This window comes from Neophocaena asiaeorientalis, unplaced genomic scaffold (assembly GCF_003031525.2).
Source record: "Neophocaena asiaeorientalis asiaeorientalis breed wild unplaced genomic scaffold, Neophocaena_asiaeorientalis_V1.1 scaffold235, whole genome shotgun sequence".
NCBI lineage: Eukaryota > Metazoa > Chordata > Mammalia > Artiodactyla > Phocoenidae > Neophocaena > Neophocaena asiaeorientalis.
This window is the reverse complement of record NW_020173206.1, coordinates 76,870-100,812: the sequence shown is the minus strand read 5'-3', so window position 1 is coordinate 100,812 and position 23,943 is coordinate 76,870. Positions and strand designations below refer to the sequence as shown.

Sequence of the window (23,943 nt, the reverse complement as noted above, 5' to 3'; positions counted from 1 at the left end):
ACAAGGGAGCTGCCATTTATTTGAGTGGAATGAGCGGGATTGGGAGGCAAAATTGAGAGTTGATTTTGGACTTATACATTTGAGATGTAAATTAAATAGCCAAGTAGACCTAGGAAGTGGCTAAGTCTGGAGTTCCGAGAAGAGGACTGAGCTAAAGATATGAATTTGGGGGTTGTAAGCACGTAGATTGTGTCTAAAGTCATAGGCATGGTTAACAAAGATTAGCGAAGGGAGTGGATTTTAGAGAAGTCGTCCAGGAGCAACCTCTGAGCATCCTGGCATCTAGAGATCAGCAAACAGAGTAGGACTGAGCAACAGAGAAGGATCAGCCACTGGGGAGGATGGAGGGAAAAGAACCAAGGAGTAGTCAAGACGCTGTCAGATGATGCCCCAAGTTCAAATAAAATGATGGCAGAGCTTAAATGTAATAACTGAGAAGTCAGCCTGGAGCTCAGTAAGAACACCACCAGCTCTGTGCTGAGGACTAGAGCCAGAGGATTAAGGAGCTTGTGAGAGGTGAGGAAGCTGAGAGTGCATAGGTAACTCCTTCAGGAGTCTGGTCATTGACAGAAGTTGTTTATACGATGGATGGGGATGAGGAAAGGGAGAAGGTAGCTCACAAGAGTAGAATAACACGGACCACGCAGCTGCTGACTGAGAGGCCGGCAAAGGGAGTTACAGCCTCAGTAAGAGCGGGAGGAGGTGAAAGATGAACGAACGTGGAGTGAAAACCTGGTGATGCGGGAGGGCTCACGTGCCGTACTCTTTGGATGTGAAGAATTCTGAGAGAGGAAGAAAGGGACAGAGCAGGGTCGGGGAGAGGGAACCCAGCAATGATGGGGGAACAGGAAATTAAGAAGACATATGGCAACCTATCTCCTTTACAGGAAGAAATCTGTCCTCAAAGGGAAGGAGGCGCCACCCAGCCCTGCCAGTGGGCCTCAGCAGTGAATGTCAGGCACCGCTACATCTACGTGGCCCAGCCCACACTGAGCAGAGTCCTCGTGGTCGACGTGCAGGCCCAGAAAGTCCTCCAGGTACATCTCTCTGAGGGAGGGGGGAGCTTCCAGTTCTGGGGCACAGCCGGCCACATCCTTCTTTGTTTTCCACACACTCCCCAGCTCCTAGGAGAGGTGGTCAGAAGTTGGAGGGAGCAAAGAAGATTCATGTGCATTTTTCATCAAGTATTTATCGCCTACTGCATGCCAAACTTTGGTCTAGGTGCTTGGAAAACAGCCACGAATGAGCAAGTCCTAGAAATTATATTCTAGCTGGGGAGACAGACCGTAAATCAGAATTTTAGGGAGCTATAGATGGTAAGAGCTATTTACAGGTTGAAAGGGACAGAGGAACTGGAAGACTCTTTTTAAGTGGGCCTCACTCTGGAAGTGAACAGAATCTGAGATCTGAATGCCAGGTGGGACTCCTGCTCTGGGAGCAGAGGGAAGGCCAGTGGGACTGGAGCACAGCCAGGAAGGGGAGAGTAGGATGTGGCGAAGTCAGGGGTAAACAAAGGCCAGTGAGGTAGCCAGACATTCAGGTGTTTTAATTAGGGGAGTCACATAATCTGACATTTTTAAAGAGTCAATCTGCTGCTCAGTTAAGGGCAGACTGGAAGATAGAACAGAGATACTGGTCACTGAAATAATCTGGGCAAGATGATGACAGCAGTGGAGGTGGTAAGAAGCTATCAAAGTCTTGCTATATTTTAAATGTAGACCCCAAAAGATTTTCTGCTCGATTGAATGTAAGGTTTGAGGGGAAGGACTCATAATAATTGTAATTAATAATAATTTAAGCAACTGTAGAATGGTGACGCCATTTACTATGTGTGGTGGGATGAATAATGGCCCCCAAGATGTCCACATCCTAATCCTCAGAACCTATGAATGTCACCTTATACAGCAAAAGGGATTTTGCAGGTACGATTAAGATTTTTTTTTACTTTTCTTTATTGGCATATAGTTGATTTACAATGTTGTGTTCATTTCTGCTGTACGGCAAAGTGAATCAGTCATACATATACATATATCCACTTTTTTTTTAGATTCTTTTCCCATATAGGTCATTATAGAGTACTGAGTAGAGTTCCCTGTGCTACACAATAGGTCCGTATTAGTTGTCTATTTTATCCACAGTAATGTGTGTATGTCATTCCCAATCTCCCAATTTATCCCTCCCCCACTCTTTCCCCCCGGTAACCGTAAGTTTGTTTTCTACATCTGTGACTCTATTTCTATTTTGTAATAAGTTCATTTGTATCATTTTTTTAGATTCCACATGTAAGTGATATCATATATTTGTCTTTCTGTCTGACTTACTTCACTTAGTATGAGGATCTCTAGGTCCATTCATGTTGCTGCAAATGGCATTATTTCGTTCTTTTTTATGGCTGAGTAATATTCCATTGTGTGTGTGTGTGTGTGTGTGTGTGTGTCTGTGTCTGTGTCTGTGGGTATCACATCTTCTTTTTCCACTCCTCTTTCGATGGACATTTAGGCTGCTTCCATGTCTTGGCTATAGTAAATAATGCTACAATGAACATTAGGATACATGGATCTTTTCAAATTATGGTTTTCTCCAGATATATGCTCAGGAGTGGGATTGCTGGATCATATGGTAACTCTGTTTTTAGTTTTTTAAGGAAACTCCATACTGTTCTCCATAATGGCTGTACCAATTTACATTCCTACCAACAGTGTAGAAGGGCTTCCTTTTCGCCACACCCTCTCCAGCATATATTGTTGGTAGACTTTTTGATGATGGCCATTCTGACTGGTGGGAGGTGATATATCATTGTAGTTTTGATTTGCACTTCTCTAATAATTAGTGATGTTGAGCAGCTTTTCACATGCTTTTTGGCCACCTGTATGTCTTCTTTGGAGAAATGTCTATTTAGGTCTTCTGACCCATTTTTGATTGGGTTGTTTGTCTGATATTGAGCTGCATGAGCTGTTTGTATATTTTGGAGATTGAGTCCTTGTCAGTTGCTTCGTTTGCAAATATTTTCTCCCATTTTGTGGGTTGTCTTTTCGTTTTGTTTACGGTTTCCTTTGCTGTGAAAAAGCTTTAGAGTTTCATTAGGTCCCATCTGTTTATTTTTCTTTTTATTTTCATTACTCTCGGATCAAAAAAGGTCTTGCTGCAGTTTATGTCAAAAAGCATTCTGCCTATGTTTTCCTCTGACAGTTTTAGTGTCTGGCCTTACATTTAGGTCTTTAATCCATTTTGAGTTTATTTTTGTGTATGGTGTTTGAGAATGTTCTAATTTCATTATTTTACATGTAGCTGTCCAGTTTTCCTAGCACCACTTTTGAAGAGACTGTCTTTTCTCCATTGTATGTTCTTGCCTCCTTTCTCATAGATTAGGTGGCCATAGGTGTGTGGGTTTATCTCTGGACTTTCTATCTTGTTCCATTGATCTATATTTCTAGTTTTGTGCCAATACCATACTGTTTTGATGACTGTAGCTTTGTAGTATGGTCTGAAGTCAGGGAGTCTGACGCCTTCAGCTCTGTTTTTCTTTCTCAAGATTGCTTTGCCTATTTGGGGTCTTTTGAGGTTCCATGCAAATTGTAAACATTTTTGTTCAAATTAAGGATTTTTAAATGGGGAGTTATCCTGGATTATCTGGGCAAGCCCTTACTGCAAGCACAAGTATCCTCATAAGAGGGAGGCAGGAAAAAATGTGACAACATAGAAGGAGGAGGCAGTTTAAGGACTAGAGCAGGTTTGCTACACTGCTGGCTTTGAAGATTGGAGGGAGAGGCCATAAGCCAAGGAATGCAGCTCTAGGGGCTAGAAAAAGCAAGGAAATGCATTCTCCCTTAGAGCCTCTAGAGGGAGCACTACCTTGCATACATATTTATTCTTAGAGCCTCTAGAGGGAGCACTACCTTGCATACATATTTATTCTGCCAGTGAGATTAATTTTGGACTTCTGTCCTTCAGAACTGTAAGAGAATAAGTTTGTGTTGTTTTAAACCACCAAGTTTGTGGCAATGTTACTGCAGCAATAGGAAGCTAATACACTCTGATAGAGGCTTTGAGCAAGGCAGGGGATACAAGTCATGAAGCAGAGACGGGAAAATTAGTAATTCAGCTTTAGATTTGTTAAGCTTGAGCTGCCATTTTATATATATATACATATGTAATTGGATAAATAGGTCTGGAGTCAAAGGAGAGGTCTAGGCTGGAGATATGAATATGGGCATCATCCCCATGTGAACTGTGTTAAATCCAGTTAACTGGAGGGAAGTACAGATAGAAAAGAGGTCAAGGTTGGAGCCTTGAAGTATTCCAACACTTAAAGATCAGGAATGACAGAGGAAGACAACAAAGGAGACCAAGAAGGAGTAGCCTGAAAGGTAGGAAGAAAAATGAGGAGAGGGTGGTGTTCCACAAGCCAAGAAAAGAGCTTTTTAAGGGAGAGTTAGTGGCCAGTGGTGTCAAAGGTTGCTGAAAGCATTTGTATGTTATGAAGACTGAGAACTAACCATCTGATTTGGTACCACATGGATCACCTTGGCGGGAACAGATAGGACTATAATGGCAGAATGCAAGCCTGAGGGGGTGGATTCAAGTTAGAATCAGAGGGAGTAGACATGGTGAATATAGACAACTATTTTCAGGGGTTTTGCTATAAATATGAGAAAAAGTAGACAAATGAGGCAGTCGCTGGAAGAGGATGCTGAAGAAACTTTTAGAATAGGTGATATTACAGCATTTGTATGCTAATGGGAAAAACTTCTCCCACAATTCTTCCCTTTCTTCTGCATCATCGAAGTAGGCAGTAGTCAGTGGAATCCAGATCATACAAGTAGATATGCTAGCCTAAGATAAAAGCACATTCTTTCAACATAACAGGAAGAAATAGAAAGTATTCAGGCACAGGTACAAATAGGTGATACAATTGGTGATAGCTGGATGACCTTCTCTTCTGGTTGCCTTTATTTCCTCAGTGAAATAAGAAGGAAAATTATCACCAAGGCTGGAGGTCTAAGGAAAGAGGTAAGAGTTGGATGTGAGATTGAACTGACCAGGGAAATGTGATAGGACTGCAGGGCAATAGTGAAGGCCCACTTAAGGATGATGGGTGCAAATGTAAAGTCAGACCAGTGAGGAGGGTTGTATCTTTTTTTCCCAGGAATGCTCAGCTGCCCAGGTGCAGGATCATTGTTGGGAGAAAGTTGTATAAAAACCAGAGTTGTGGTTGTGGTTTCTCCTGAAAAATAGGAGACTTCCCAGCTATCTTTTTGTTATTGATTTCCCTGGCCAGAGAAAGTACTCTGAATAATTTCAGTCCTTTGAAATTTATTGAAGCTTGCTTTATAACTCAGCTTATCAACTTTCATAAATGTTCTATGTGCACTTTAAAAGAATGTGTATTCTAATGTTTTAGGTAGATTTTACATATATGTCAAGTTGGTTTATTGTATTGTTCAGATATTCTAAGTGATTTTTTTGTCTACTTAGTCTACCAGCTGCTGAGAGGCATGTTGAAGTCTCCCACTGTGACTGTAGATTTAGTATCTTCCTGGGGGGAAGACTTCTTTCTTCTTACAAAGTACCCCGCTTTATCTCTGGCAAAGCTTCTTACCTGAAAGTCCATTCTGTCTAATATTAATACAGCTAAATCAGATTTATTTTGATTAGTGTTACCATGGTATAATTTTTCCATTCTTTCACTTTCAATCTTTCTATCTCATATACTTAAAAAGTGATCTCTTATAAAGCCACATGTATTTGGATTTTGGCTTTTATCTAGTTTAATAATCTTGATCTTTTACTTGGATTATTTGATCCATGTATTTTTGGTGTAATTATATGGTTATGTCTACCATCTTGCTGTTTTTTCATTTGACCTACCTCTTTATGTTGCTTTTTTCTTCTTTTAGCTTTCTTTTGGATTAGTCAGACATTTTTGTTCTATTTCTCCCTCTGTTAGCTTGTTGTCCATGCATTCTTTTATCATTGTTGTTATTATTACCACCATAGAGATTACAACATGCATCCTTGCCTCAATACAGTCTCATACAAATTATTGCTTCACTTGCCCAATAATGATAGAACCTTAGAACATTTTAACTCCTTTAACCTTCCTCCTGCCTTTGGCACTATTGTGGGAATGAATTTTAATTCTACATGTAATTTAACCCCACAAGACATGACTATTATTATTATTTTGTACAGCTGATAGTCATTTACATTCACCCACATATTTACCTTTTCCATTGCTCTTTATTCTTTCCTGAAGTACATAGTTCGGTCTGGGATCATTTTCATTGTGACTGAACAAGTTTCTTTAATAGTTCTTTTAGTGCAGGTCTGCTGGCAACAGATTCTCATAGTTTTTTTTTGTTTGAAAATTTGCCCTTTATTTGTAAAGGATATCTGCACTGGATATAGAGTGCTACATTGGCAGTTAAATTCTTTCTGCATTTTAAGATGCCGTTTCATTATCTTCCATTGTTTTTGTTAATAGGTCAACTGTCAGTCTTATTGTCTCTCTTTTGAAGATAATGCCTCTCTTTTTTCTCTCTGGCTACTTTCTAGATTTTCTCTTTGGTCTTTAGCAGTTTTACGTGCCCAGGTATGGTGTTCTTTGTATTTATTCTGATTTGGGGTTTTCAGAGGTTCTTAAATGTGTAGATTAATATCTTTAATCAGACTGGAAAATTCTCAACCATTATTTCTTCAAATATTCTGCTGCCTCATTCTCTCTCACCTCTTCCTTGGGAACTCTTGAGAGAAAAAAAGTTAGACCTTTCCATTGTGTCCCACACATCTCTTTCACTCTCATTTTCCATCCTTTTTATCTCTTGTGGTTCGGTTTGGGCATATGCTATCAACTTGTCTTTCAGTTCAATAATCCTATATTCCACTGTGTCTAAGGTATATATAACAAAACCTATTTATTAAGATCTTAATTTCAGGTGTTGCATTTTTTCACTTTTAGAATTTCTGCTTAATTCCTTTTATATACACAATTTTTAAATTATTTTTTTATGGATCACCTGTGAGTCTGTTTCTGTTGTCTTTTTTATGTTGCTTTCAGTTATATAAGCTGTATCTTGGATTGCCTAGTAATTCCATATTACATTGTAGAGACTTTAAATGGCTGTCATCCACTGAAGAGGGTTTACCCTTTTCTCTGCTAGGAAGAGAGAGAGTATATGAATGAATCACTTTAATCAAGTACTAAGTTGAATCAAGGCTGAGTTGCAGCTTTCATAAGGCTTAGTCAGTCTCTGATTCACTCCTAGTAGTAAGGTCTTTAAACTGAGAGCCTTGTGTGTTCTTCAGGACCTTTTCGCTTCCATGTCTTTGCTCCTTAGCATATTGAGACTGTGGAAAGCTCTGTTCTGAATGTAAGAGATTTTTGGTTTACGTTTTCAGTCTCCTACTCCGTACCACCTCAGTCAGAATGAGAATATGAAAAATGATTAGAGAAGCAGAAAGGAGAGATAATGCCTGCAGTCTAAACTTTGGGGAAGTTTGTGAAGAGGGCAGACAAATGGGATACCTGGAGGAGAATGTGTAATCAAGAGGGTTTTTAAAAGAGTGAGAGAGAACATATAAGAAACTAGAGATAGTGTCAGGATGGTATCATTACTGGTGAGAAAAGAAGCTCTGGGTAGAGGAAGACAGTGCCAGATCATAAAGCCTTTGGTAAATGAAGGGAAGCAGCCAGGATGAGAGGATCAAGGAAGAGTAGCTGGAGGCATGAACAAAGGACCTGGGGTATGTGAAGTGTAGGAAAATAGAAACAGCCTCTACTTGAGGCTTCAGGGCAGAGGAAGTTTTAATTAGAGCAAGAAAGTACAAGGAGGCTTCAAAGATGCTGATGACTGGAGAAGAAATATATTTCAGCAGGGACAGGCAAAATCAGGAGTTCAGATTTGTATAAAGTTGTGGTCATCGACAGAGGAATGAATTCTAAAGTCATTAGAGTATAATGGGTTATTTGAAGCCATGTATTGAATGAGCTCACCCAGTGAAAGGATATAGACAGAGACAAGGTCAAAGATGAAGACAGGGGACGTGCCACCATTTAGAAGTCAGGATGAGGAAGAGAAGCCAGGGAGATGGGAAGCTGAGTGAAGAAAATGTTTCCAGAAGGGAATGGTTAGCCATGTGGAATCTTGGTGAAATGTCAAGTTATAGGAGGACCACACAGTGATCTCTGAATTTGACATGAAGCTCTAGAGCAGTTCAGTGGAGTGGTGAAGACAAACAGTTAGTTAAGAGGAAGTGGTTTCAGGGACTCCATAGACATTTCTTTAGAGAAGTTTTAACCAGTGGGGGTAAAGATGGTTTTCCCCCAAGATCAGAAAGGCTAGAATATGGTGGACTGAAATTTCAGAAATTTGTTGACAAGGTTTAAGTTATGGTGGCTGCAGTGGGGAAGAGGTAAAGATCACTGAAACCAAGAAGGAACTGAGAAAGCAGGACTTTGAATGAAGGCACCAAAGTTGGGGACTCAGGGAGTGACAGAGAAAACAGAGCATCTTTAGTGAACAAAGGGAGTGACTAGAACTTTGGCCAATGCCAAAAAGAGCAGGGGTCATAGTGGCATAACAAAACAGAGTTTTGAAACTTATAAAACTACATTCTGAGAAGTAGAAAAGTCACCATTTGACAGGGCCACTGGGGAAGCTCTGTCCTCAGAAAATAGCAGTTTCAGTTACAGCAGTAGAAAAAGACTCTGCCTGATGCTACAGTCTGAGTCCCAGAGGCTCCAGGTGAATGATGTACCAGATAGAGTCTGCACGAAGTTAAGAGACAGACAGGTGATAATGGATGAGTTCAAAGTCAGTCTCAGATGACCCAGGAAGAAGAGCTAGAGAAGGATGCTGAGGGTTCAAGAGGCCCCAAAGGCTTACAGGAGAAGTGACGGGAGGGTCCTGAAGCTGATTCTTGAGTGGAAAACTGAAAAAAAAAAAAAAAAAAAAACTCTGTGTTTAGGCTTTTGCCAAGATGGTCTGGGTACCCTTTAAGTAAGACATGCAAGAATTTTTTTTTTTTTTGCGGTACACGGGCCTGTCACTGCTGCGGCCTCTCCCGCTGCGGAGCACAGGCTCCGGACACACAGGCCCAGCAGCCATGGCTCACAGGCCCAGCCACTCTGTGGCACGTGGGATCCTTCTGGACCAGGGCACGAACCCGCGTCCCCAGCATCGGCAGGTGGACTCTCAACCACTGTGCCACCAGGGAAGCCCAAGAATTTTTTTTTAAATAAATTTTTTATTTACTTTTTGGCTGTGTTGGGTCTTCGTTGCTGCATGCAGGCTTTCTCTAGTTGCGGCGAGCAGAGCCTACTCTTCCTTGCAGTGCGCAGGCTTCTCATTGCAGTGGCTTCTCTTGTTGCGGAGCATGGGCTTAGCTGCTATACAGCATGTGGGATCTTCCCAGACCAGGGCTCGAACCCATGTCCGCTGCACTGGCAGGCAGATTCTTAACCACTGCGCCACCAGGGAAGTCCCTGCAAGAAATTTTTAAAAGGAAGAACATTACTGACAACCAATTTTATGCCTCTGAAGACAAACCCAGAAGGGATGTTTCTACCCTGGGTTCCCAAACTGGCTCATTCTCAAGGCTGCTAGGCTGGCTTTCCACTCACCCAAGAGTGGCCTAGAAATGAATCAGCTTCTACAACAATGACCAACTTGTCGCTATTTTTTTTCAAGTCCATAGGTGTCGACCCTCTGCCGGCTAAGTTGTCCTATGACAAATCACATGACCAAGTGTGGGTCCTGAGCTGGGGGAACGTGCATAAGTCCCAACCAAGCCTCCAGGTATGTTGAGTACATGGAAGACAACACCCACCTGCAGGAAAGGGCTCTCTCCCTAGCTAATAAATGTCTCCTGCTTCCCTAGGTGGCTAATCACATTTATCCAAAGTATGTCCATGAAGGCTAAGGAGCGAGTAGGAAACATCCTCAGGATAATGCCTCTTATAGGCAATGAACAGGGTATCTTCCGCCAGGCCTGCTATTAAAGACTAACACTGACGATGGATAAGATTCTAATGTCGTGACAACCAGAATGTGGCTCTTGGGCCCCACCCAGCCCAGCCCCAATACAGTTGCCTCTTCTGAGCCAGGGGCTCCTGGGGCCAAGCAGAAATGAACCTCTGGACTTCAAGCAGTGAAAAGGGAGCCAGGGCTTTCTTTACCTTGGGCTGCATGGGCTGGAGAACACTGTCAAAGCAGGTACCAGATGATAAGGAAGGAGAAGGAAAAGCAGCAGCAATTATGGAAGCACATTACTGAGTGCTCACAGTGTTCCAGGCACAGGAAGTTCCAATAACTGGCCCCTGGTCCAACCTAGGCCTACATTCAGCCACTGTGTTGTACTGCCTCTTGGGAAGAGCTTGAGACCAGGACATCTGTGGGATCCCTTCCTCCACCAGTCGGAGAAGGTCATCACCAACCCTATGTTGAGTGTGTCCGGCTCAGCCTTTCTCATCAGGGGTACATGAGAGGATTAAGCCCTACAAAAGGTGATTTGAATGCCTGGTCCCTCGATTCTCCCAATGATGGTGCATAGAACCATTCTAGATGCACAGAAGAGAATTCACTGCATACAGTGGATTCCTCGGGATATTAGGGTTTTTCTCTCTCTCAGAACCCCAGCTGAGAAGGGCTGCAGATGGAGCCAAGTTCACACTGTTCCCAAGACTGGTAAGAGGCCAGGGATACCCAGTCTACAGAAGCTTCCTCCTGGGGACTGGCCACCTGCCTTACCTGCCTCTGTGCTGCTGGGCCAGGGGAAGGACACTACTTCACCTCCTACGAAACAAGACTATTGTCCCTCAGTGAACAGCATCAACACATCCTGGGCCCCAGTGAGCTGATGACAAATAATAACAATTCATTAGAGGACCTGGGAGCCGGAGTAAAGGTCACTTAGAACAGAGTATAAGCCCAGAAAACTGGTTCCTCTGGCAGCTCTAAGAAAGCATGTAAGGAAATTCGAGGGGAGGGACCACCAAAAAATATTTTTCTAAAACAAAAATTTAACATAAAATGATTTCCTAATTTAAAACTGCAGTAGATAGATGAGTTGAAAATGCATGGTTTCTACTGAGACTCAAAACAGTAGCCTGAAAGATAAAGAAAAATCCTCAAATCACAGAATACAAGATTGAGATATGAAGTCTCAAAAGATGTTTCAAAGTCAAAAGAAGTTTAGAAAGAGAAAAGGTAATAGTTGGAATGGAGTCAAACATTAAATAAATTTGGAAGAAAATTTCCAAGTTGAAAAAGTAAATTATGTAGATTAAAAGGGATCTGTAAGTTCTAGGCTAACTTGAGGAGAAATAACACATCTCTGCTCTTGGTAAAACTCTGGACTTCCAAGAATAAAGGAAAAATATTACAAGCTTCAAGGCAGAAAGAAAAGTCACCTGTAAAAGAACAATTAGGTTGGCACTGGACTTCTCACCTGCAACAGCTGCTGGAAGACCGTGGCATCATACCTACATGCTATTAAGATAAAAGGGCTGATATCCAAGGTATCATTTACCTGTCAGGACAAAAGAAAGACCTAAGGATATGCAAGAATTCAGAGAGCAGATCATGAAAGATACCAGAACAGTAGGTGAACCAGATCAGAGACATCGAGATGGCGAAAGATAAAGAGGAAACAGGCCTAAGTAAGAAACCTAGAGAGGAAGGTCCAAAAATAAAATAAGATGGAAATGTATTAATAAGTGCTAAATAAGGGCATTTGAATTAGGAGAAATGGACTGAAAGAGAAATTCTGATACCAGGCTCTAACTAAAGATGATAAGTTATTTCTGTAAAAGTAAGGGTAGGGAGTGGAGGAGGGTAAAAATACTCAAAAATGTCATCTTACAGGGATAAGATATAGAGAATGTTCTTTGAAATTAATAGTTGAGATAGTTAACTGTCTAATTATTCCAAATGTGACAAACTGATTTCTCCTATTAAAAGCAGAGATGATGAGATTGGGTTTGGAAGGGAGGGAGAGAAAACTAGCTGTAACTTGTTTACAGGAAACCCATAAAGTGATAATAAAAGGTTGAATTGAAAGGGGTGGAAATAGTCGTGATGGTAGGTGGACAAAAAGATGTATGAGTGTAATATCAGACAAGGTCAAATTTAAGGTTAAAAGCACTAAACAGCAGAAGGAGAAGCATTATGTGAAGACAAACAGCCAACAGATAGCAAACAACATAACTAAATACATAATACAAGAGTGATTAAAAATACAAGAACTTGATTTACAATGCACTTAAATTGTACATTCCAAAGAGACAAAATAATGACATGGGAAAAATGAATAATATGAATAAGGAACTTGGTTTAATAAATATATAGAAAACCTTTCCTCTGCCAAATAGAAATTTTTCACACGTCCACATATGTGTCAGTAAACACAAATAAAAATTTAGCAAATTTTGTAAAAGTCAGTGTTATAGGCTACATTATCTGATAATTAGAAACAATTAAAATGTGACCTACCTAATAAGGAAACACTCCTAGATCACTACTGCATCAAAGAGGAAATTAAAAGGAGAAATTACAAACTGTCTCAAAAGCAATGAAAAAGAGACTACTTCTCATCAAAACCTACAGGATACAGAGAAAGCTGTACACAAGGAATATCTGTGTCTTAAAAGCCTGCAGAGAATGTATTTGTATTAAGAAATAAGAAAAAGAACAAAGTAGCTGGCAGGAAGGAATTATTTAAAAGACTAAAATTAGTAGAAATAAAAAAAAGGACAAACAAAAACCAATAAATCCTTCACAAACCTGATAAAGAAAAAAATATAAACAAAATGAGAAAAGACATATTACTGCAGATAAAGGAGGATGAAAATAATTGTAAAATAATACCACACTGCAACTCTGGGGCGGCAAATTTTAAGACCTAGAAGAAATGGATGATTGTTTGCAAAATACAGGGGAAAAAAAACAAACTGACCTAGTCAGAAAGAGAAAGTCAAGTACCATATGATATCACTTATATATGAAATCTAAAATATGACACAAATGAATCTATCTTCCAAGCAGAAACAGACTCACAGACATAGAGAACAGACTTGTGGTTGCCAAGGCGGAAGGGTGTGGGGGCGGGGGAGGGATGGACTGGGAGTTTGGGGTGAGCAGATGCAAACTATTACATATAGAATGGATGGACAACAAGGTCCCACTGTATAGCACAGGGAAGTATATTCAATGTCCTGGGATGAACCATAATGGAAAAGATATAAATATAATAGTTATGTAATATTTATATAAATTTTTAAATATATATGTATAACTGAGTCACTTTGCTGTACAGCAGAAATTAACACAACATTGTAAATCAACTATATTTCAATAAAAAAAAATTAAGAAGAAGGAGGAAAAAAAACTGACCTAAGAAAAGGAAAACTTGAAATAGAACAATTAACAGAGAAGAGGTTTCTTAAAGATCAAAGATCTACCATAGAAAAATGTACAGCCAAGTTTTATCAAACCTTTCAAATGTAGATAATTTTAATATCATTTGAACTATCCAAGACCATATGGAAAAAAATGTGCAACTCCTTAGTATTAAAAAATAAAACTCACACCAGTTAGAATGGGCATCATCAGAAAATCTACAAACAACAAATGCTGGAGAGGGTGTGGAGAAAAGGGAACCCTCTTGCACTGTTGGTGGGAATGTAAATTGATACAGCCACTATGGAGAACAGTATGGAGATTCCTTAAAGAACTACAAATAGAACTACCATATGACCCAGCAATCCCACTACTGGGCATATACCCAGAGAAAACCATAATTCAAAAAGACACATGCACCCCAATGTTCATTGCAGCACTATTTACAGTAGCCAGGTCATGGAAACAACCTAAATGCCCATCAACAGACAAGTGGATAAAGAAGATGTGGTACATATATACAATGGAATATTACTCAGCCATAAAAAGGAACGAAATTGGGTCATTTGTAGAGACGTGGTTGGATCTAGAGACTGTCATACAGAGTGAAGTAAGTCAGAAAGAGAAAAACAAATATCGTATATTAACGCATATATGTGGAACCTAGAAAAATGGTACAGATGAACCGGTTTGCAGGGCAGAAACAGAGACACAGATGTAGAGAACAAACGTATGGACACCAAGGGGGGAAAGCTGCTGGGGGTGTGGGGGTGTGGGATGAATTGGGAGATTGGGATTGACAATGTATACACTAATATGTATAAAATAGATAACTAATAAGAACCTGCTGTATAAAAACATGAATAAAATAAAATTCAAAAATATTAAAAACTATCAACTAATCTCACTTATGAATACAGAAGCAAAGTTCTAAACATGGTATTAAAAATAGAGTCCAACAATGCATCTAACTGCTCGAGCAGGGAACAAATTCCTGGGATGTAGTAATGGTTCACTCTCAGGAAATCAGTCAACATTACTCATAACACAAAACAGAAAAAAAGCTATAATATTTTCAGTAAATGCTGGAAAGGCATTTAACTAAATACAGCAGACATTCTTAATTTTTTTTAAAAAACTAAAAATAGGAATAGAAGACATAAACATAATGAAGACTATTTCCAAGAAACCAAGAGGAAATTTTGCCTAAATGACAAAACACTAAAAGCATTTTAATTAATAGCAGGAATTAGACCATTATGCCCACCATCACCATAATTGGAAAGTCTTAGAAATGCACTATGACAAGAAAATGAAATAAATTGAATAAACCTACCTTCACCTCTGTGGACTAGGGTTCAGGAAACCACTGCTTGCAGAAACTGCTCCTGGAAATGTCAGTGGGCAGAGCCTTTATGGTGAGCAATTTGGAAATGTGAACCAAAAGCCTCAGAACATTGCTTTCAATCCAGCAACTTGACCTCTCAGAACTTATCCAAAGGTGACGATCAGGGATGGGCACAAAGATTTAGCTACAACATTGTGTGTTACTGCAATGTTTATATTTGCAAAACATTGAAAACACCATCTTAATGTTTCTAAATATCCAACACTGAGGAATTGGTTAAACAAGCTTTGCTATGACTAAATGAAGGTGGTTCTATAAATGAGGCTTATTCCACCAAGGCCCTGCCCCAGGAGCCAGTGTTAGAACCTTTGGCACCGTCTCGAATCCTGCCCATCGTGCTCTCGCCCACCCACTCCCAGCTTTCAGCTGCCTCTCTCCCCATCCCACTCGATATCTTGCACCCTGCCCTTCCCCAGCTGTCACCTCTCACCTGGTTTTGTCCACGCCTCGGAAGCAGATGCTCAGACTTCCCTACCCCACACTCACTACTAACTTACATCTCCTGATACCCAGCCAACTATGTGCATCTCCTGAACCAAGCCCCTAGAGCCAGGAAATTTGAGAAGCTCAACAATTATCTTTTGGTCACAAATGTGCCCAGCCATGCGCTGGGACACAGGCCAAGAAGGAATTCATGACTCATTGGAGAAATGAGGCTGACTAGCCCATATCACTTCGGTGGCCCATGACACCGGGTTTTGATGAAGTAACCTCTGAATATAGGGTGTCAGGATGGTGAAGCATGAATGACACTGACTGCTGACAGCCTGTAATTTTCCATCTCTATTATAAGCTAAAATGACAGACCTTATATCAAGCAATGATTGCATGGCTTCTTGGAATTCTCTGGCATGTTCACCTGGACTCTCTAAGATCCAGTTTCCTAATATTGATATTTTCGTAATGCCTAGTTCTAAGCTTTTCCCATGGACTTGCCATGGAAGTGTCATTTGGCCTTTTTTATTTAAAATCACAGGAAAATAACCTAACTTTAGAGCTGCCTCAAGACTGAAAATCACAGCTCTCATCATTCTAATCCTGCATCCTGCCTGCTGACCCCTCAAGGGAAGCACAGTCCAAAAAACTAAAGCCTCAAACCTGCCGGAGGAAGCAGTGCAGGTGCTGTTTGTCTTGTCATTAAAGTAAGAGACAGAAGGCAGTCCCACTCTTAAAAGGCAAAAGCATCCAGAGCTCGAGGCCACGTGTGTCACAAAGCCCCGTCACAAACTGTCCTCAGCCTCAGGCTGCAAAAATCTGAATCCTTCCTTCTGTATAAATGGCCACAACACTGAAGATCAGGAAAAGTGTCTCCCCTCCCTGGTCAGGGTCTGGCATCTGCCTCCTGTCCTGCTAAGAAGGTCTGGGCTTGTCCTTGGGGTCCTCCAGCCAAAATTGCCCACAAGCTGGCCAAGCCCCTCATCTGGCTGCAGGTCTGCCACCCTTCTGGGCAATCACCTGGAACTTGGAGGCTGAAGAGCACATGCAGAAAGCAAGAGGACACAGGATGGCTGGCTCAGTGTCTCCAGCCTGCCTGTGCCCAAGGCCTCAGTAGCTGATGGATAAAAGCCCAGCCTGACCACGGGGGGCGCTTTCTGGCAGGGCCTCCAAACCATGCTCTCGTCCTGTCTAACCCCAGACATCACTTGGCTCTGTTCTGTGCTGCCACCGTGCCCTTCCCTGATACAGACACAGCAGGGACGCACACCAAGGAATGGCTCAAGTCACTTCCTGCCAAGCACGCATGGGAGAAAGTGGTACCTCCAGGGGAACAGAGGCAGCATGCTCTGTCAAACTACCAATTTGTACAAAACACAGGGACTAATTCTTCACTTCTCACAGCAAGTCCCCTTTGTGAAACTGGAACCCTCCCCAGCATCCTAATCACAGGCATTTAAATGAAATGGCCGAGACACTATCAAACTCTTAGAGGAAAACACAGGCAGAACACTCTATGACATAAAGGACAGCAAGATGCTTTATGACCCACCTCCTAGAGTGAGGGTGGGAGGGAGACGCAAGACGGAGGGGATATGGGGATATATGTATGCATATAGCTGATTCACTTTGTTATACAGCAGAAAGTAACACAACATTGTAAAGCAATTATACTCCAATAAGGATGTTTAAATAAATAAATAAAAATAAAATGAATGACACGGCCAGCACCTCTGACAGGATGCCTGCTTTCTCTAATAAATTATGGAGTCACAGTTCTCAGAGAGCGCCTCTGTGAGGCGCATATGACAGAGACTCTCAACAAACCAGCCCAGGTGCCTGGCATCAAGGGAAAATACAGAGCCAGTCAGTGATTCCAGCGTTTAGCATTTTTGTTATTTAAAACCTCGCCGCCTTTCCCACGGTAGCCTAAGTGTTGAGAAGGTGGGACTCCCTGTCGTGGAGGAGGCTGTCTCTGAGCAGAGATGCTTAGGTTCCGAGGACCCTCCCTCAGAAGCCCCAACACAGCCCCTCCAAGTCCTCACTCTGCTGTCACATCACGGTGGCTGACAACATGCACCACAGTCAGTCAGGGGCAGGCCTGACTGAGCAAGAGGGAGCGATTCAGGTGTTCACTCCTGTCTCCCCACTTCCCCTCCCTGGAAGGATGGGTCCCTGCCTATGCCATTCCCAAGCAGCTCCCACTCTGCTCCTGGCCCACCCAAGACGGTGACTTGCCCATCATCTCTCTCTCAAGCAGCCTGTCTGCCGGGGTCTCCACCCAAGCGTGCATGTGTCTGCAGGTTTCCAAGCCCCGCTGGGATGGGCCCTCACAAGGACTTCCGCTCTGTGTTGCAGGTGATCACAGAGGCCAGCACCGGTCAGGGTCAGCACCTCATCCGCACGCCCTTTGCAGGAGTGGACGATTTCTTCATTCCTCCAACAAACCTCATCATCAACCACGTCAGGTGAGACCGGCCCACAATGCCCTAACCTACTCCGTGCCCCAGCTCAGCCCTGCACGGGGCAGCTTCGCCCAGGGTGGCCCTGCTCCTTTCTCTTTCTCCCCCACTCCTCCTGGGCTGGCTTTGGACCCCATCAGGAATGGACAGAGAAATGGCCCCATCCCCAGTCCTCAATTGTTAAAGTTAAGGAAGGCACCCAGCTCCTAATGCCCTCAGGGGCCCAGTGAGGTCAGGAAGTCTCACCCTTGGATGAGGACAGCAGAGGAAAGAGGGAAATAACTGTCGTTAATTGAGTACCCTCTCCTTGCTAGACGCAAGAAACTAGTAGAGGCAGTCTCAAATCTGTTTTATAGATGAGGAAACTTAGGTCCAGAGGAGTTAAGATACTGGCCAAAGTCACACAACCAGGAACTGGCAGAGCCAGACTAAATGCAAAGCTGAGTCTCCTTTCAGTGCCCCATTTGGCCTCATTCTCTGCTAACCACAACCTGTGGTTCCTCTAGGAGTCCCCAGAGCAGCCATGCAGGGGCCTGCAAGGAAACAAGGCCTCCTCGTTGTCTGGTTTGCCACCATCCAAAAGAACAGCTTTATAATACCAGCCATGGCCTTGACTGCAAGCCTCATCCCAGCCTGGCCACTCCCCTTCCCTATTCATTTCAGAGAACCCCTGACATTTTCTGTCAAGGCACCACTGCCAGAAGACTGAGCATGCCCTTTTATAAAGTCATCAAGACCCAAATGTCTTGTGGCAGTGTTTATGCCTTCCTTTACTCTGACATCGAGCACCTTTTTCCAGGGAGAAATGACTCATTTTTGCAAGCTGAAGCTGGACTTGTAAAAATAGGGCTCTCCCGTTCATCTTTGGCCAAGGGAGAAAGTAACCACTTTATGACCTCCCTACCTCACTGCAGAGAATACCTGGGACAGAGCCTCTAAAATGGTTGTAAATGGTAAAACCCCTCAAAGAAGCTGAATTCAGCCAGGAGTCATGCAAACTCAGGCTCTGCAGCGCCTGTGTGTGACTTTTACATTACAGTTTCTTATAAGCATGGGGTTTTCTTTCCTGCTCTTTCCATGCTCTAGCTCTTTAAGGATGCTAATTTAAAGATGCTGTAAAGTGGGCATTTCCCCTACTCTGAGGCACAGCTTGTTATTCAAGAAAAAATTGTGGAAGAGATTTTTCTCTGCTCCTGTAAGGTGTACACAGCACCCAAAGGCCTCTGCAAGTGAGGGGTTTAGGCAGAGGCTCTCACAATCAGAGGGAAGTCCTGCCTGGAATCAGGCCCTTCTGCAGCTCACAACCAGCCTCCAAAGAGGAATTTCACGAAGTCCAGATATGGCAGCTTCCACCTACTGACCTCTTCCACTAAAGCTCCCTCTTAGATTTAATCCTCCCAACAGCCCTTGGAAGGAACTACCCTCTTTATATTAGCAGGGGCTCGAAGAGGCAAGCAACTTGCCCCAGGCTCTGCAGCTAGCAGGGCACCGCAGCAGTGCCAGGCCATCTGGCTGTAAAGGTAAAAGCTGTCCTTAGCCCCAGCCCAAAGGGGCTTCCTGTGACCAGCATCATCAACGTGGCCAGGGAAGAGGCTGCACTCAACCCTTACCCACGTTCGTCTCCAAGGGTAAGGGAGCACGGATAGGATGTCTGTCCTTGTTCTCTTGCATCTGCATCCCCAAGTTCTGACCCAGCCGGTAGTCCAAAAACCACCTCAGATATAGACTCACCTCTCCTGTCCTCCTAGCAGGCAGAGTCAGGGCAGACACCTGTTGTCCTCTCCCTCCAGCCACAGGCCCGCCACTTCCCAGCTGCCACAAGGCCTCTGGGGAGCTGAATCAAAGGCATTCCCGAGGCAGAAGCTGCTGAGGCACAATTATGCTCTTCCTTTACCCTTTCTAAAGATGCGTGCATATTACAACAGCATAAATCCAGGAACATTTTGTAACTCAACTGCATTTGGTTTGAGATCATAGATGAATCGCTTATGACATAGCCATCTCTTGCAGAATGGTAGATCTTATTAATAGGCTGTTAGTCACCAAAGGGTTATGGTAAAGGAAAAGAGAAAGGATGCCATCGTTTGAGACAAATGACCTATCCCCTACCCAAAAAGTCCTCCTGACCTCTGACCTCAGTTTGCGTCTCCTCCCAGGTTCGGCTTCATCTTCAACAGCTCTGACCCTGCAGTCCACAAAGTCGACCTGGAAACACTGATGCTCCTCAAGACCATCAGGCTGCAGAGCCACGGCTGCCTGCCTCAGGCCATGGCCCACACCCACCTGGGCGGCTACTTCTTCATCCAGTGCCGACAGCACAGCTCCTCTCCAGCCGCCCCGCAGCTGCTGCTCGACAGTGTCACAGACGCTGTGGTCGGCCCCAATGGCCACGTTACCGGCACCCCACACACTTCCCCCGATGGGCGCTTCCTAGTCAGCGCCGCCTCCAGCAGCCCCCAGCTTCACGTGCAGGAGATCACACTGCGGGGGGAGATCCAGACCCTCTATGACCTGAAAGTGAGCCAGGGCGTCTCAGACGTGGCCTTCCAGCCCTCCTTCACCCAGGGCGACCAGTACTACGTCTATGCCACGCTAGAGACAGAGCCGGACCTGCTCTTCCTGGAGCTGTCCACGGGGAAGACGGGCATGCTGAAGGGCTTGAAGGAGCCGCCCGCGCCCGCGGGGCCAGCCCGAGCCTGGGCCGGGCCCCGCAGGATTGTGAGGGACAGCGGGCTGTTCGGGCAGTACCTCCTCACGCCGGCCCGAGAGTCACTGTTTCTCATCAACGCGAGACAAAACGCGCCGCGGTGTGAGGTGGCGGGAGTAAAGGGAGGGACCACAGTGGTGTGGGTGGGCGAGGTATGAAGCAGCCACGAGTGCCGCCTGGTACTGACACCGCAGCCCCAAGCAGGCACCCTGTACATTTTTACAGACAAAAGCAAAAACCTGTATTCGCTTTGTGGTTCAACACTGGTCTCCTTGCAAGTTTCCTAGTATAAGGTATGCGCTGCTAACAAGATGGGGGTTTTTCGTTAGGACGTATGATTTCTGCCTTGAGCTACGATGAGAATATGCTGCCGTGTAAAGGAATCATTTCTGCGCCCAGCTACGCGCCACGTTACCTGGGCCGCCATGGAACCAGGAGCTCCTGCTTTCCAGGCGGATGCTTCTGTCGGTTGCCTTCGCCTAGTCATTCTCCAGGGTCTGGCCAGACTTCACCCTGATGTGGCCTGAAGACACAGGCTCCCCGGAGCAGGGCTCTCCCTCCTGGCGTGAGAGCCACATCGCCCTCGCTCTGGACCTCATTTTCTCCTTCGCAGTTGCTTCTTGCTTTTCTTTCCATTTGACTTCTTGTAAGCCTGAGGGAGAGCCAACAAGACTTATTGCATCTTGGGGGATGGGGAAATCACTCACTTTATTTTGGAATTTTTGATTAAAAAATAATTTTTTATAATCTCAAATGCTAGTAAGCAGAAAGATGCTCTCCGAGGTCCAGCTGTAATTCCTCCCTGCCTTAGGCCATGGCTCTGAGAGTCACCACCCCACATCCAGAAAGAAGACAATGGCCACCAAGCGATCGTGCTCCTTTGCACCAGGGACACCCCCAAGTGCAGATCAGGCCACCACACTGGTAAAGGGTTGGGACCCCAAGAGACCAAGACAAACCCTGCGTGCCTGCTTTTCACTACTGAAGGGGGAAATTTATTAGCCAGCCCAGTACCCCAGATTCAGGGCAGACCAGGCTTGCCTGGAAAGGTATGTGCAGCCTGCAGAACAGTGGCCTCCAGGCTCAATGCAGAAACCCGAAGGATACCAGTGGGGTTCGGGCGGGTTCCTTAGGCTATCCCTTTAAAAACCCCATTTATCTTCTCCCTGTGGCCCTCGCACTCAGCTCTGGCCACCCCAGTCCCTGCATCATCATAGCACAGATAGCACATTTCAGTAAGTGTTTCTTACACTTAGGTCCCTCTCTCCCCAGTAATACACAAGGATACGGGCTGGCACTGCGCATTATTCCCAAATGTCTCAGGCTGTGGTAGGCTCTCCACTGGGCATCAAAGAAGTACAACCCAACAGCCCCGTGAAGAGAGCCCATATCAGAGAATCTCAGCAAGGAAGAGGCCCCCTTGGGCTCTCAAAACATCCCTTTCCTTCTCGTGCACATCAGTGGCCAAATCGCACTTGTATGCCTTCTGGCTTGAAGGGTCATTTTTCAAGCCACCTGAAGTTGGAAGAGGTGGTCCCATCACAGACACATTGGGTTAGATGTCTTCACCTGCCAACATGGCCATGAGTTTCTTGGGCTGCTGAGGAATGGCCCCTTTCAGAGAAAGGAAGACACAGACCTTGCCTCACTGGAAACAGAGCTTCTCACTCCCACCTAACTGCCCAACCCACCTGCCTGCCACAGAGTTCCCGACATTGGCCAATCCTCTAGCGTGTTTCATGCATCTAAGTCCACCAAACTCTTGTCCCCAACAACTCCCAGGGTGTGCCTAGACAAATACATTCATAGATTTTTTTTTAAGATACAATATGTAGATACAGGTTGAAGAAACTGACCTCAAAAGCCTAATATTTAGTTTCATAATAACTGGGATGGATGGAAAACACATCTCACCTTTTTTTTTTATTCCTGCCTCAATGTCTTAACACATTTTCTTCCAAAGTCCCACTTCTACCCCTGAAATTCTCCAACTTTCGTGAGCTTCTTCCTTTGGAAAACATCTTCTGAACTGTGGCAGCCCCTGGAAGAAAAAGAAAGTCTCTGAGCCTACATGAAGAAGAGCCCACCAACTACCAGGCCAGAACACTGGCCCCTCTGGACTGCAGGACTGCTGAGTAAAAGACCAATCCAGTCCCAACTGGCCTTTTCAACTGGGAGTGACTTCAGCGGCACCTGTCCCTTTTCCACAATTCCTTCCACTTCTAAGTGTGTCTGGAAAGCTTCTCTGCCTCTCGTCGTACCTGTGAAGTTGCAAAGCTGGAGATGGCCAGTTTAGGTCTTGCTGCCAGCATTTCAGACACAATTAAATAGGAGAGGGGAATCACAGCCCTGAAAACTGTGAAATTTGCAAATTCACAAAGGAAAGTCAATGTTTTTTCAGCAGTGCAACCGACTGAAGGGCTGGCTAGGACTCCACCTGCCCCTCTCTCCCACACATTAGCCCCAGCAGAGGCTCGTGGAACACAGTTTGAAAGCCACTGGGGTACGAAGTCATCACAACAGCCAGCGACCCTTCTGATGAACACAAATTATCGGCGATCTACTAATATTTCACATTAAAGGAGTATTCGTTTTACCAAAAGAATCACCCCCAAAGCCACTTACGTGATGAGCTATTTCAAAATTACTGGATTTTGAAATAAAATTCATTTCACAAAAATTCAATGTAGATTTTTTTCCAGAGTAACAAACAGAAGTAATCGACACCTACGGTGACATTAAAGATTTGAACTGGAGGCCCTCACTCTCCTTCTGCCCAAGCGAGCAAGACCCCACATGGAGGTTCGCGGTCCAAACGCCCACGCAGCCACCCACGGATTGATGGTGGGAAGAGAGATTTGTCTGCTTCTAGACGCCTGCATGGACTTTCTGTGCAAGTAAGCTTGGTTGTGAACCACACACAGAGTGAGGCAGATGCCATCATTGCAGCCCCAGTAACACTTGCAGCCCCAGTAACACTGAGCCTGCGAGCCCTGCCTGGGGCTGGCCCAGGCCCCTTTTTTAAGGCTCCAAGTCATTTGAGGGTCCTGCTACTTTCCCCAAGCCCCCAGAAGTAGCTGGAAGAGCCCTGTAAAGTCTAGGCTGGGGCCACACTCATACCAAGCTTCATATTCTGTGACCTAGAGATAGCATCACGGGAGACAGAAGCTCAGTCCCTGCAATCCCGCCCCCGCCCCCATCTCAGCCTCCCAGATCCAGGTAAGTGCCCTGGAGGACAGCACTCCAGCCCGAATAAAGCCAAGAACCGCCTGCTGCCCCAGGGAATTGTAACTGCTGAGTCGTCACTGAGGAAAGCAGCCTGGAGTTGGCTTTGTGTGGCCCCCTCTTCTTTTCTGCTGACCAAATAACCTGTGAACTAAAGGAGATTTCAGAACTGAGATGTGAAACAGCTTCATGATGGATATATTTTTCTACAAGGGGCTTAAATAGTAATCCATTCATTTTTCACAATGTGTTTCATTCAGGTACCACGGACACTGTACCGTTTCATTACCAAATCCCACAGCTCACTCT

The 23,943-nt window shown here is 44.2% G+C and overlaps 1 protein-coding gene across 4 annotated transcripts in view; it reads left to right on the top strand.

Moving 5' to 3' along the window:
• FSTL4 (follistatin like 4) overlaps positions 1 to 23,702 on the top strand; it is a 432,333-nt gene extending 408,631 nt beyond the window's left edge. For 2 of the 4 annotated variants that reach the window (XM_024744975.1, XM_024744973.1), the window contains 4 exons: positions 888 to 1,037; positions 9,690 to 9,797; positions 17,599 to 17,708; positions 19,859 to 23,702. In XM_024744975.1, coding sequence (XP_024600743.1) covers positions 888 to 1,037; positions 9,690 to 9,797; positions 17,599 to 17,708; positions 19,859 to 20,567 — 1,077 coding nt within the window. In that variant the 3' untranslated portion in view covers positions 20,568 to 23,702. The remainder of the gene's footprint in view (positions 1 to 887; positions 1,038 to 9,689; positions 9,798 to 17,598; positions 17,709 to 19,858) is intronic. The other 2 variants (XM_024744974.1, XM_024744976.1) reach the window with 2 other exon arrangements.
• The last annotated feature ends 241 nt before the right edge of the window (positions 23,703 to 23,943 follow it).